Source organism: Mytilus galloprovincialis, chromosome 9 (assembly GCF_965363235.1).
Source record: "Mytilus galloprovincialis chromosome 9, xbMytGall1.hap1.1, whole genome shotgun sequence".
Classification (NCBI taxonomy): domain Eukaryota; kingdom Metazoa; phylum Mollusca; class Bivalvia; order Mytilida; family Mytilidae; genus Mytilus; species Mytilus galloprovincialis.
Window position 1 is genome coordinate 11,967,647 of NC_134846.1, and position 14,317 is coordinate 11,981,963.

A 14,317-nucleotide genomic window follows, 5' to 3' on the forward strand; every position below is an offset into this window, starting at 1 on the left:
AATCATACTAACTAAATCTTAAGTTTACAAGAGCGCAATTATTCGTAATGCATGTTCAATAGGGCACCAGTGGTGTTCCATTTTTTTCTCGAAGATTACACAAACTTGGGAAAAAAACGGGTAGCAGTTTATGTAACTAGAAATGCCAGTGTTCAACTTGCATAACAACCAAAAAAATATATATGGCCATGTGGCGTAAATTGACTTAAAATATAGCTTACAGAAAAAGGCATTTCTTTAATGGTCCGACGTGCAGGAATGAAAGATATTTTCAAGATTTTGTTAAATGTGAATTTCAATTTCTTGATTTTTTAAACCTTATTGGATAAGCTTTTCATAAAAAAAAACAAAAAAACACAAGTCCAAACCAGTATCATCCAATCAGAAGCTGTAAGGATTCTATTATGAGTACCTTAAAAAACTTGCCGTCAAAATGTAAACAAATAATTGGGCTCCTGTGACCTTTAATACTGAATTGCACTGTTATTGTATTTTTAATAAGTAAGTTCTTATATAAGTTACCATGTATACAAATAATTATGAATTCCACTAATATAAGGTCTGAATGAAAGGAATATACGCTAATACTAAACAAGCCAGCTAAGTTGTGAACATAAGAAGAGGGATAACTCAATCCCCAATAAATATAAAAGCAAAAATAAAGTATGTGGAACTTCATATTTCAATAAATTCTTACGAGCTAACATTTTCACTCATAATGTGCTCAGCAATTCTTATCTACTAATTTTGGCAATGCTGTTGCATCTTCTTGATTTAACTTTGAAAATGTGTTTTGATATTTTTACAGTTCTTTTAAATATATATAAATTTCCCAAATTATATAATACCATAATCAGTACTTTTATTTTATTCTTTTTTTCAGTTTCTTGAGCTCTAGAGAGAGTTTCCTGTTATATTAACAATTATATAACTCATGATAACCATTTATTTCTGCATGCATGGAATATACTGTAATGTACAAGAGTTAGATGAAAACCTCAATACCACTCGTGTCCAATATAGTCCAGTCACAGATTATCTGGTAGTTGATGTTATTGATTCAATTATTTAATAATCTAAAAAGGTTTTGCATTCAACTGTCGCCATATAAACTAGAACATTTGATTTAATCATGTTATCATTTTAATACAACCTGATTTATTAAAAGTTTTAGTATTTAGCTCTTTTGTGAAATACATGTAATACACTGAGACGGTAAACTTATAAAAAAAACTTTGACAGTATGAACATATGATTTGTAACTGATTTGCAAGAAAGGGGCTTTGAAACGTTTGAGTCGTAGATATAAATTAGTTGAAATTTCCACCGGCCAATGCCAAAAAAATTTCTGTTTGATTTGTGTTTGCCAATGATCTACCCAAAGTTGAAATTGTATCCGAACATGATGGACGAAGCGTAGAGCGTTTTCTGAATAAAGATACTGGGCATAGAGCAAACAACTCTATCAATTAATCAATCAGGCAAATCTTACTTAAACATGTACAATTTTCCATTCAAAACGTTCCTTCATCTGTTCAAATTTATAATAACATTGAACGATACCAATTTTCAATGTGCAAGAGATGTGCATTTCGGCAATAATGTCTCTTCAACGTATTTCAATATCCAGAATATAAGATAACCAGCTCATAAACCATAAAAGGACAATATTATAACTGAAGTCTCTAACTAAGATAATTTCTCTCAATCTGAGGGTGTAATATTGATTTTAGATAAAAGTAACGATACTGTACATTATAATAATCATATATCATGAATTGCTTACTTGGGATTCTGAAATTCCCTCCTTGGTGCTTCATATTGCTCCTCAACTAAATTAAAAACTTTTGCTGATGCTGTAGTTGGTGACGATGATTTACTCTTTCGGCGTCGCCTCGGTGACTTCGGTGATTTGACTGTAAGTCTAGAGCCGTTTGCTTCTGGGAGTTCCATTATTTATTCTGAAATACCAATTATATGATATCAGTTATATAATGCATTTATCTAATGGAAGTAATCTATTTTCCATTTCCCTGACTGATTAAAAATTATGTAACATGTATGTTTTTCCCCTCTATTTTCTACAATGTTGGTGCTGTCAAATTTGTCACATGCAATTCTTCAATTCTGTTTTCCAATCTTACTTCTCGTCGTCTATCTTAATTAGTTTATACTGTTAATTTTATAAATGATTTTACTTTGAATACTAATGAAGATAAATTTAAATGTCACTATGGAAACTCTAATCAGCGTAAATTAATCTTCTGGGGGGCAAAATGTTACATGCAAAAATAATATACAGGCGCAGAACAAATGTAACTTGATATGCATTCTGAATGTTGTTGTTAAAATACTGTTGGTGATTAAACAATTGACAACGTCTTTAACCTTTCTGCTTGTTTGTTTAGACATCAGTATGTTAAGAAAATTCGATCTTGTATACATGTATGGTGTTTCAGAGAAGTTTATAGAAATATACGACTATGAGGTTTGAACTTTGCTCATTGTCGAAGGCCATGCAGTGACCTTGAGATATTAATTTCAGTGTCATATTGGTTTCTTGTGGAGAGTTTTCTCATTGCAACCGTACCGCATCTTCGTTTTGTAGGAAAGTTTCTAGATGGCAATCGAAATTCAAAACAAAAAGTTGGTGAGCCTTTTTTTCTCCCTGTTTCTAAAGCTGAAACAAATCAGCTTTTCAAAAATTATATTTTCCTACCATGTACAACTATTGTATACAATTGTATCATACTTTTTTATATATCTTAAATGCACTTTTTTAGTTTATATTGGTCAAATATTATATGATATTATATATGATATTAGCCAAAATCCGACAAGGTGATTTCTTAGAACAATTGCAATAAAAATCAATAAGGATACCATCTTATTTATAGATAAAAATTCAGGGGAAAATTTAAAAAGAAATTGCTATAATTCCTCCTTACCATTACCCAAACCCCCTAATAAGAATGAAATAAAAAAAAAAGAGTGATCTTATTTTGTGAGAGTACTAACATTGTGCATGTTGTCGTCTTGAACCAGCACATGTATTAATGATTGAGCGTATGCTCTAGGAATAAGGGTCAGTGCATAGGACTTTGCAATTAAGGTCAAACTGGCTCTTTTTTTAGAGGAAGGTTGAGGTGGGGGGGGGGGGGTGTATTTGTTTAGTGCTATTATGACATGAATCAATACAATTCAGAAAGTGAAAATCGAAATCAAATTAAAGCAAATTAAAGTGAAGTTTCTCAACACAAGCGCAAATGTTTTTTTTTTTTAAACAGGTGTACTATATATGTAAATTAGAATATATGTTCATAGGAAACTATGTCCCACTCGATTATCACATTGTCATGTCCAAAAATCATGACTTGGACTCAAATCTAAAATTTGGCATTACGCTTAAAGATTGATTGATTGTTGGTTGCTTAACGTCCAGTGGCAAATATTTCATGCATGTTCATAAGTGTTTTAAGTTTAAAAATGGTGTAACTACAACTTTATAGTGAACTATATTGACAGAGAACAAACTTAATTAAAGACGAACAGACACAAGGGTCGGAATACATAATTTCCCTCTACTATCGTAGGCGGGACATACAATTTTATAAAAAAATGTATCTATAATAATTTATTAGGAAAATAAGAAAAATATCTAGGGATTGTTGGCTTTCTATATTTCATGATGAATAGGTGTTGTCAATGCATAAATTTTCTTATCATGTTTGAATTTACGGCAATTGTTTGCTATTATAGCATGTTGGTACAATATAAAGCTATTAAAATGTTTAATCAGGTTTAATAGCCATTAGTACAAATGCAATACAGCAATAATTCACACCACAATATGCAATTATAGATCGTTTGATGATAACATGTGTCGACGAATTATTATGCAAAAGGGATTAGAAAATATAAAAATTTGATAGGGATGATTTAAAGGTGGTATCGTTCCAAAGACAAAACATACATGTAGATCGGGACAAGCATCAGTTAACAATTCAAAGAAACAAAACAAATGTCAACTAGAGAGCGTATTGAACTTAACTTTTGTACAAATAATAACACCATCCTTTATAACGTTAAATATAGAAAACAGAAACATATACCGAAACAATAATGTGTCCCCAGTACACGGATGCCCCATCCGCACTATCATTTTCTATGTTCAGTGGACCGTGAAAAAAGGATAAAATCTCTAATTTGGCATTCTTCTTCTTCTTCTTTCGTAATTCCCTCCTGTTTAGGAGCACTCGGATGAGACCGATAATGTTAACAGTATCTGTACAAACGAACGGACGGACGGGCGAACGGACACACAGACCAGAAAATATAATGCCCATTAAAGGGGCATAAAATATTTTTACAAAAAATAATAAAAAATAAAGGAAAAGTGTCAGACCACCAATTACTCCCTCCAATTTAGAAGGTCCTCCTCTGGCACAAAATAGTGCTTTTGGTGTCATTGTTTACTTAAACTAACCAACATTTGCAGAAATGAAACTTTTAGTGAAAGGGAAATATATTTAGATCATTTTGAGCCAAAATTAACTTTTCTATGAGTTTGCGTTAAAAATTCAGTATTAATGCGCTACACAGTACACTGATTTAAGATTTCCAGAAAACTGGGAGTTATTTTGGTAGTACCTGTGTTTTCAAGATCAGAAATTTTTTATAAGACTTTTAACATTGGTTGAAAATGGGCATGTAGAAAGGTGATACATGTACAATTCAGGATATACCTGGTTTCCTTGAAGTGAAACTTAAGGTAAAATATTTAGAAACAGATAGGGATTTTTAATTGGTTGTCTGACACCAGATGCAAAATTAAAAAACTAAGAATGAACAACACACACAGACCCTGCCATAAACTGGGACTAAAATCTTGGGTTCCGGAAGATTAAGTAAAATCAATTTATTTCACGGTATTCATAATGGATGTAAATTTAGTTTAGCAATCCTAATGTACGTTTCATTGTGAATACATAAAATTCGTAGACAATATTGAATACATACTACAGACGGCGGGTTTGTCTGTGATATACGGAAACATTAAACTAAAATACTGCTATTCATTGTCCTGTAGCAAATGTTGAACGTCAACTTACTATACATTGTCGGTAATTATTGACTTAACATAAATGTTCAGACATACGAATTGTATTTCTTAAAACTCTAAAATGACCCTTTAGCGTGCTAATAAATAGTGAAAATCAAAGAACATATTCCCTGAATTATGTTGAAATACACTTTGTACTGTTTTATACAAGAATCACAAAGGAGATTAGCAAAATTGATTCTCTTCTTAAATAGTATAAAGCAACTTTAGAAATAATAGAAAGTGGAGTGAAAGTCAATGAGACAGCAACCCAACAACAAACAATATAAAAATGGCACCTTATACTTAAGATTCGTTATGTACTTCTTAAACAGTACATGACGAATTGAACTAAATTAAATGCAAAGTTTATAATGAAAAACATGTTTATCAAAAACTGTTTCTTGTATAGAGAATTAGATTTGAAGGATACTTTCTACATTTGAAATCCTTATAAACAATACTACTATCAAAACATTCCACTTTTACCAAATTGTGTATGTCCCAGTTTTATGTGGGGTTACACTGCTCTAGCTTTAGTTTAACTGATTGTAAAATGATTTTTATTGTTCCCTTGGTATCTTGTCACTCTTCACTTCATTATAAAAAAGGAGATATTAAATATATGGATATATTCAAGGGATTACAGCAAAATGTATTGAGCGTGTAGGTAAAGGTAATATCTTGGTTAGCTTGCTTGTTAGCTGTTCATCAAACGTGAAGTCATTATAAGTTAGGTTTACTACTCTTCTTTCGGAGTAGTCTAGTCGTACAGACAGGTGGATTTGTAATCAGTCGGACTAGTCTACTCCTAGGGGGTAGTGTACCTACCTAATAATGACTCCACAGTCATCTAGCAAGCAAGCTTACCAAAGATATTACCTTTACCTACGCACATGTATTTTGCTGTAAAGATTTTTCAGCTACAACTTCAATCGGTGATGAATATTGTAAAAGTTGGGTTCAAAGACAGATGTAAAATAGATATTATAACTACATTTTTGAACCTGTCGTCTGATATTTGTTCTGCCTAACAGAAGTTCCACTGTATTGTTTTTATTGACAATGCCATACTGTCTGTCTGTTTGTTTGTTTTAGAACAAACATTCTATACCGTTTATTTCGTTTTGTACAAATACTGTAATGTTTGTTCCAGTGATACAGAATCCCAAAAGTATACATTGTAATTGGTTCAATCAATCAATCAATTTAGCAAAAGAAATAGCTTTCAAAGTTACTTCCTAAATTTGTGAGCCTTATAAACAACACTACATCAAAAACCTTATTGCGAAATGCCACTTCTATTTCATGACTAATCGAGTAATGATATTCATAGCTCTGTTTAAACAACTGGGACGTGTGATACACTTTGTATGAATACAATACATCAATGATAAAAATTCGAAGCGTTTTCGTGTCAATGGGGATGTTCGCTCGACATAATATGACATCTAAAGTACATTCGATTTTAATCTCATATAAAATCGATTGATCCAGTGTTGCACTATCAATAACTACAATATAATTTGTAAACATAATAACATGAACTGCAACACAGCATATTAATTTCTTCGTGATTTTAATTTCTTCGTGATTTAAGAAAACAAGTATCCACCAGATTTCAAAAGAAGTAGATATAATCAATTATAGGTCACTGCATGAACTTCAACAATGAGAAAAAAAATATACCGTTTTGTTAGTTAATATAAAAGACCCCCATGACAGATTTGTTGGTTGACATGAATTTTCTATGGTCTCTTCCTGATCGAATGTGAACATTTGATATGAGACTTCAAAATTATTCAACAGTATGATTAGAACATAAACGATTGAAAAACAAAGAAATAAATCATGAAAATAAAATGCATGTACATATAAATGAGACCGATAAATAAGCAAGATCGAATGCAAAGCACACCCAAAAAATGAAAAAAATTAATAACCAAGGTGTTTCAGAAAGTGAAGTAGTTATGTTGATGTAAACATCCAGGGTAAGTTTTAAAACATAACAGAATTTTAAAGAACTACGACAAATATGTATACTCTAGTACATATAAAAAAAGAGGATGTGGTATGATTATTTTAGTTTTCAAAAGCATGAGGTATAAACGAATATGTAACTATCTCGTCTATACATCCTTATACATTAATATTAGCAAATTATAAGTAAGTAGGAGTTACGTGCTAATGCTTTGAACCTATTTCATTAAATGTGAAAGCTTCTTTTACAAATTGAATCATCACAACAGTAAAGTAGACCTTGAAGATTCATTTCCGTTGCTCTTTCTTAACGACCATATTTATCACCTTTTTCTTAGCAAAACATATTCGTCTTTTCTGTTTTACACTTCTTCACTGAATTATTGTCACATAAAACAAATTATAGAACCTACTTAGATTAGAACTCTACTTTATTTAACTTTTCCGTTCAAATTTACGACTTTCTTAATCGCATTCAAGGTTAAATAAAGTACATAGTCACTTGACACAATTCCTCAAATTTTAGAATTATTCATGTTTTGAAATCAGTCTCCTGCTCCTTCGTATAGTGTGCCAACTAAATATTGAAGTTGGTCGTTTTGACAATATTGTAAGAAAAAATCGTATATGTATATGCTGTCATATGAATTGTATTGAAAACGAGTAGCATTTTGTTCTTGTATGTCCTGCCATTAGATCATTGAGACTACAGTATTTACCAAAATATTATTGTTCATGGCCAACTAATAGAAAGCTGATAAATCTTTTACATGCTAGCTCAAAGAGTCTTACTAAAAAATTGTGTAAATTTCTTAATTCGACATGGAAGTTAAGATCACAAATAATCATTGCATAGCAGTTGTAATTATGTGCTTATTATGACTATATTGTATTGTTCTCTGTTTGTTTACTGTCATTATTGTAATTGTATATTATGTTATTTTGCTATAGCATTATGTTTGCTTCTGCAATACAATATATTCATTCGTTCAATGAAAACTAAATAAATGCAATAGTTGAACGACTCACCAGAATAACGTTAACGTTGCCAATTTTTCTACATCAGATGCGCTTTTCGACAATAAATGTCTCACTTCAGTGATGCTCGAGGATAACATATTTGAACATCAAAAACTTATTAAAACAATGAAAAGCTTATAAACTAAAAAGTACATACATATTTGCCAATTTAAATGAATATTTGAAGAGTGTCTGCATTTACACCAGTAATAATAGATTTTTGAAAATCGTCAGATTACTGAAATTAAACTAGTTGTAAATAAAGGTTATTTAGTCTAATTTCATTATTGGAAAACAAATCTATTGACTTTTCGTTAATAAATTTTACATCTTTTCTGTCAAATTCCAAATAAAATAATAATAATTAAACATAAATTTTACAGCGATTTTCTGGGAGATTCAAAATTCTCTACAGTTCTAAGGAAAATAATTATACTCATTTAGTTCAAAACGGGTTGACTAGAAGTAAGGCAGTAACATTTTTCAAAACCATATAAAGTGAAATTGTAAAAGCTTATTGCAAATCTCTTAAATCGTACACATTTTATATTTTGGCAAATACATTTTACAATTAAAATTGAGAATGGAAATGGGTAATGTGTCAAAGAGACAACAACCCGACCAAATAAAAAACAACAGCAGAGGGTCACCAACAGGTCTTCAATGTAGCGAGAAATTCCCGCACCCGGAGGCGTCAATCAGCTGGCCCCAAAACAAATATATACTAGTCCTGTGATAATGAACGCCATACTAATTTCCAAATTGTATATACACAAGAAACTTAAATTAAAATAATACAAGACTAACAAAGGCCAGAGGCTCCTGACTTGGGACAGGCGCAAAAATGCGGCGGGGTTAAACATATATATATTATTAATTTCAATGTTTTGCCTGTACGTGCCAATTATATCGAATAAAGCGGTAATTTCATTTTTTATTTGTCTATTCTTTCATTTAAATACTTAATTTAAAAAAAAAAGATATGGAATTTATAATCAAGTGTGTTGATTGTCTCCTTATAGTCAAAATAATTTTCACATTGTACCCGAAATTGTAGCACAAAACTTGATTTTTAACTATATATTAACAAGAATTCAGCGTTTTATTCTATGACCCAGAACATTTGAGAAGATGAACTTGATTAAAATCACATTATATATTACTAGATTAAAAATGTCCAAACATTGGTTTTTCTTTATCGAACAATTGCGTACGTACATGTACCTAAAGCAATATAAGAGGCTCCAACGTGCAGACCGGATATACAAATCTTTCTTATAATACAGGTTCGTGTAGTATTTTTTTCGGTCACATGTCTAAACACTGTTTTTTTTTTATGTAGCTCAATCAATTTATGATATGATTTATTCTGGGCATACATTAGTAGAAGAATCAATTGTTACGTTGTTTATGATTAATCTTTGACGAAACAGCTGTACATGTAAACTTATATATATTCTTTAATAACTAGTATACTAGTTAGCTTTACATTCAACTTGTAAAAATAGTACTTATTTCTAATAATTTAAAATTGGTACGGTTGTCACTTAATTATATATTTATCTTGTATAAACTAGATAAAGCAAAACATATTTAGATCTATAACATGCTTGCATTTTGATTGCTGAAATTAATAAGATATGAAATTGATACTTATGACTTAATAATACTTTCTGTCAGACAACCCGATTAATGCGTTTAATTCATATATCACTATATCACTAACGGAAAGCTGAATACTAAAATTTATGATAAAAGAGATGATTTTTCATTTCCTATCGTTAATTATCCATTTTTAGATGGTGACGTTCCCTTGTCACCATCTTACGGTGTTTATATATCTCAACTTGTACGATTCGCTCGTGTATGTAACAATGTTTTAGATTTTAACGAGAGAAATTTATGTATTACTGAAAAATTATTACACCAGGGTTTTCGATATCACAAACTAGTCAAAACATTTACTAAATTTTATCATCGGTATAAGGACAAAAAAAGTCATCATTCGTAAATATAGCTCAACATGCAGACTTCTTATACGTTCAGGTATTTCACATCAAATTTTTTATGGAAATATTCTTTATAAAGCACAAAGGTGTCAGTATTCACCTCAAAAACTAACAAAACCTTTGAATAGACTTATTAAGAAGGGATATAGTTACGATACTGTTGTCAGGTCATTAAAGATTGCATATTTTGGCGTTAATATTGATTCACTTATAGGGTCTTTGCATCGGAACTAAACACATTTATTCAAAAACCAGTTGTTGGCATGACACGGGTTATGTTCTTCTCATATATGTTATGATGGTATGATACTTAACCCCTAACGAGAAGGATTGTGCCTGATGTTCATATAATGAAATCATAATCTTTCAGTCAGTTTATTGAAGTCTGGAGCTGGCATGTCAGTTAACTGCTAGTAGTCTGTTGTTATTTATGTATTATTGTCATTTAGTTTATTTTCTTTGGTTACATCTTCTGATATCAGATTCGGACTTCTCTTGAACTGAATTTTAATGTGCGTATTGTTATGCGTTTACTTTTCTACATTGGCTAGAGGTATAGGGGGAGGGTTGAGATCTCACAAACATGTTTAACCCCGCCGCATTTTTGCGCCTGTCCTAAGTCAGGAGCCTCTGGCGTTTGTTAGTCTTGTATTATTTTAATTTTAGTTTCTTGTGTACAATTTGGAAATTAGTATGGCGTTCATTATCACTGAACTAGTATATATTTGTTTAGGGGCCAGCTGAAGGACGCCTCCGGGTGCGGGGATTTCTCGCTACATTGAAGACCTGTTGGTGACCTTCTGCTGTTGTTTTTTTCTATGGTCGGGTTGTTGTCCCTTTGGCACATTCCCCATTTCCATTCTCAATTTTATATAAATTAATTTACATTAATTGTTATGCTAAAACCATGAAATTCAAGTTCAATCAAGTTTTATGTATGGTTTTCTATGCATTGTTGTCAAGTTGTCATGGAAAGTACGTTCAGTCAAACATGTTGAAATTTATTCAGAAATAAAACAAAATTTTGGAATGCCTTGTGAATATTGTCTGCCAATCAAATTTACGTTATCTTGTATGTACTGTTATTATGGCTAAATAAAAACCCGTTTTTGTGCTTAGAAATCAATTGGTTTCAAGCTCGTTATCATAAAACGATTTTGTTATTTCCCTCAACCATCAGCATATTTTCAAACAGAATGACATGGGTATAATTCACGTATCTATCTTTTGATATTCTGTTTTTGTATGTGAATCGTTCAATTTAAATACCCCTTTCATGACTAAAAACTCATTTGGAATTTCCCAGACGCGTGTTGTTTGAATACTGATTTAGAAGTGGTCATTAAAAGTGATTCGTTTTCTAGAATAGAGAAACCATAAGGGAATGACAAATTTGTAATCAGTCTATCACATACATTTTACCAAAGCAATCAAAGATCGTTGAAATTGTTAAAGATAAGAAGAAAACGAGTCATGTTAGCTACATAAACAATATGATTTACTAATACTTGAATGTATAAGTAGTTCGTTATTTATCGTATAATGATCTAAATGTAAAAACTTTTTTTAGTGTATCAATTTCATTTGAATTTTGCAGGATAGTTCTTTTTGTTGGCAGTCATGCCACATCTCCTTATTTTTATCGAAATTTTGTTGAATTTATAAACTCACGTGCCTTACATGCACCGGTATCACTGCACAGACTTCAACCTTTCTTGCTCACAAATTCAGGTACATTGAAGCACTCAAAAAGTGAAGACACGTCCGAATTCTTCAGACTTCTAATAACTAACGAAAACTGGTACCACATGATAATGTGAGGATTTATTGTGAGGCCTTCAACAAGGAGCCTGAGCAAAATCCATACAGCATATATAGTGTTATAAAAAGTATTAAAATGGCAAATGTAAAACATTACAAACGAGAAAAACTAAAGGCATTTAACCTTTAAACAAATTGCAATGAAAGAAAAACAAATATGACATACAGCAACGAACAACAATAATGTGGCGTGGCAAAACATGTTTGAGGACACCCAAGCCTCAACGTAGTCTGGAACAGTTGGATAACAGCAGAGCATAAAAATCAACTATAAAAATTGTGTCAAAGGGAATTTTTAACCATGGCATTGTCAATTTATTTTAGATTTATGAGTTTGGCTGTCCCTTTGGTATCTTTCGTCCATCTTTTTTAATGACTCAGATAATTTTTCATTCAGACAGTTGCATGTTTTTAAGTGTACATGTAGATCAGATAAAATGCAGCATACGAAAGTGCAGATTATAAACTTCCTTTTATTTTTACAAGATATATTAATCGGTTGATTGCTCTTGCCTGTACTCAATATGCATGCACCATAATTTAGCTGCATTTGGCATAACTTTTAGGAATTTTGGTCCTTAATGCTCTTCAACTTCGTACTTTATTTGGCCTTTTTAAATTTTTTGGATTCGAGCGTCAATGATGAGTCTTTTGTAGACGAAACGCGCGTCTGGCGAATATACAAAATTTAGTCCTTGTATCAATGATGAGTTTATTTACGATATGCTGGAAGCATTGTTGAACTTCTATTACTAAAGATCGACAAGTTTGCATGATTCTTTTTATAAAAGACAAATAGAAATACTCAATTTTCCAAATTAGATCATTATCATTACTATTTGGAATAATCATATACAGTGGAGATCACTTCTAACCTCTCATTAGAACTGTCAGGAGAATTGTCATAGAACTGTTCTAACCTGTCCTAGAACAGTTCTACCTAACGATGGCAAACTTATTTTGAAACAGCTACATGTATCTACACAGTTAAGTTGGTCTCCCAAACATAAAAAGAGCCTGATTCTTTGATTCTTGTATCTGCAGTTAATCTTTAAATTATACTAATGAATTCAAGAAGAAGAAATTCTGATGCATCTATACCAGATCGATATTTATTACAAAATAATTTGTAAATGTGACATTTATTTACGCATTTCAGCTTTCTAAGAAAAGTTTAGTATAATTTGATGGTAATCTAATATACGCCGATAATCAAACCCCAGGGGTCATTTTGAAAGGTCATAATTTGAAACGATCAGATTCTTATTGTTCAATATGTCGTGGGCTGGTGGATTTCCAAATACCAGTTGAGGAAACAACAAAATGTTAAAATATAATTCATTTAAAAAAGTTTTTAGCGATGGTGACGAGAGAAAGGACAAATAGTAAAATGTCAGCAAGGACCCGTGGCGAACATTGAGGTAAATGAAATGTACAAATGGTAATAATTTCACATTGAAACTCGAGGCATGACGGCTGATAAGACAACTGTATAATAATATAATCAAAGATCACATGATATGGATGTAAACACTAAAAACACACCTTCTTTCACCAGATGATACAAGCTTACATTCAATAATAATCCAGTTCATGTCAGTACTACATATATGATGTGCAAGACGGTTGCATGTAAAGTTGAAGAAATAAAACAGTGATAAGCTTTACCAAATACACTGTGCTTATTTTTATTATGTAAAGAGATTCACAAAATACTGATAACTTGTCTGTTGTTATTTATGTATTATTGTCATTTTGTTTGTTTTCTTTTGTTTCATATTCTGACATCGTTTTGTACGTTTTATTTATTTTAGTTCCTTATGTGAAATTCGGAGTTTAGTATGACGTCCATTATCACTGAACAAATATACATATTTGTTTAGGTGCCAGCTGAAGTACGCGCCCGGGTGCGGTAGTTTCTCGCTGCATTGAAGACCCATTGGTACCGTGCATAGGCGGATCCAGGGTGGGGGGGGGGCCTAGGGGGCCCGCCCCCCCCTTTTGTGGGAAAAATTTGGTTGATTATATAGGGAATCATTGAAGCATGACTGGAGCGCCCCCCCCCTGAGGTCAGTAAGCCCCCCCCCCCCCCCTTTAGGAAAAGTTCTGGATCCGCCACTGCGGCGTGGCCTTCTGCTGTTGTCTGCTCTATGGTCGGGCTGTTGTCTCTCCATTTCCATTCTCAATTTTACTGAAAACACTCCTTCTTTCACCAGGTGGTACAAGCTTACATTCAATAAGAATCCAGTTCGTGTCAGTGCTAAGTGCAAGACTGTAGCATGCATATAGTTGTGGAAATAACACAGTGATAAGTTTAACAAATACACTGTGCTTATTTTTATTGTGTAAATTAAATAGATTTACAAAATACTGATAACTTTTGTAC

The 14,317-nt window shown here is 31.9% G+C and overlaps 1 protein-coding gene across 3 annotated transcripts in view; it reads right to left on the reverse strand.

Annotated features, from left to right (window-relative positions):
* LOC143044410 (BAI1-associated protein 3-like) overlaps positions 1-14,317 on the reverse strand; it is a 123,907-nt gene that overhangs the window by 100,899 nt on the left and 8,691 nt on the right. For all 3 annotated transcript variants that reach the window (XM_076216418.1, XM_076216417.1, XM_076216419.1), the window contains exon 2: positions 1,787-1,961. In XM_076216418.1, the coding sequence (XP_076072533.1) occupies positions 1,787-1,953 (167 nt within the window). In that variant the 5' untranslated portion in view covers positions 1,954-1,961. The remainder of the gene's footprint in view (positions 1-1,786; positions 1,962-14,317) is intronic.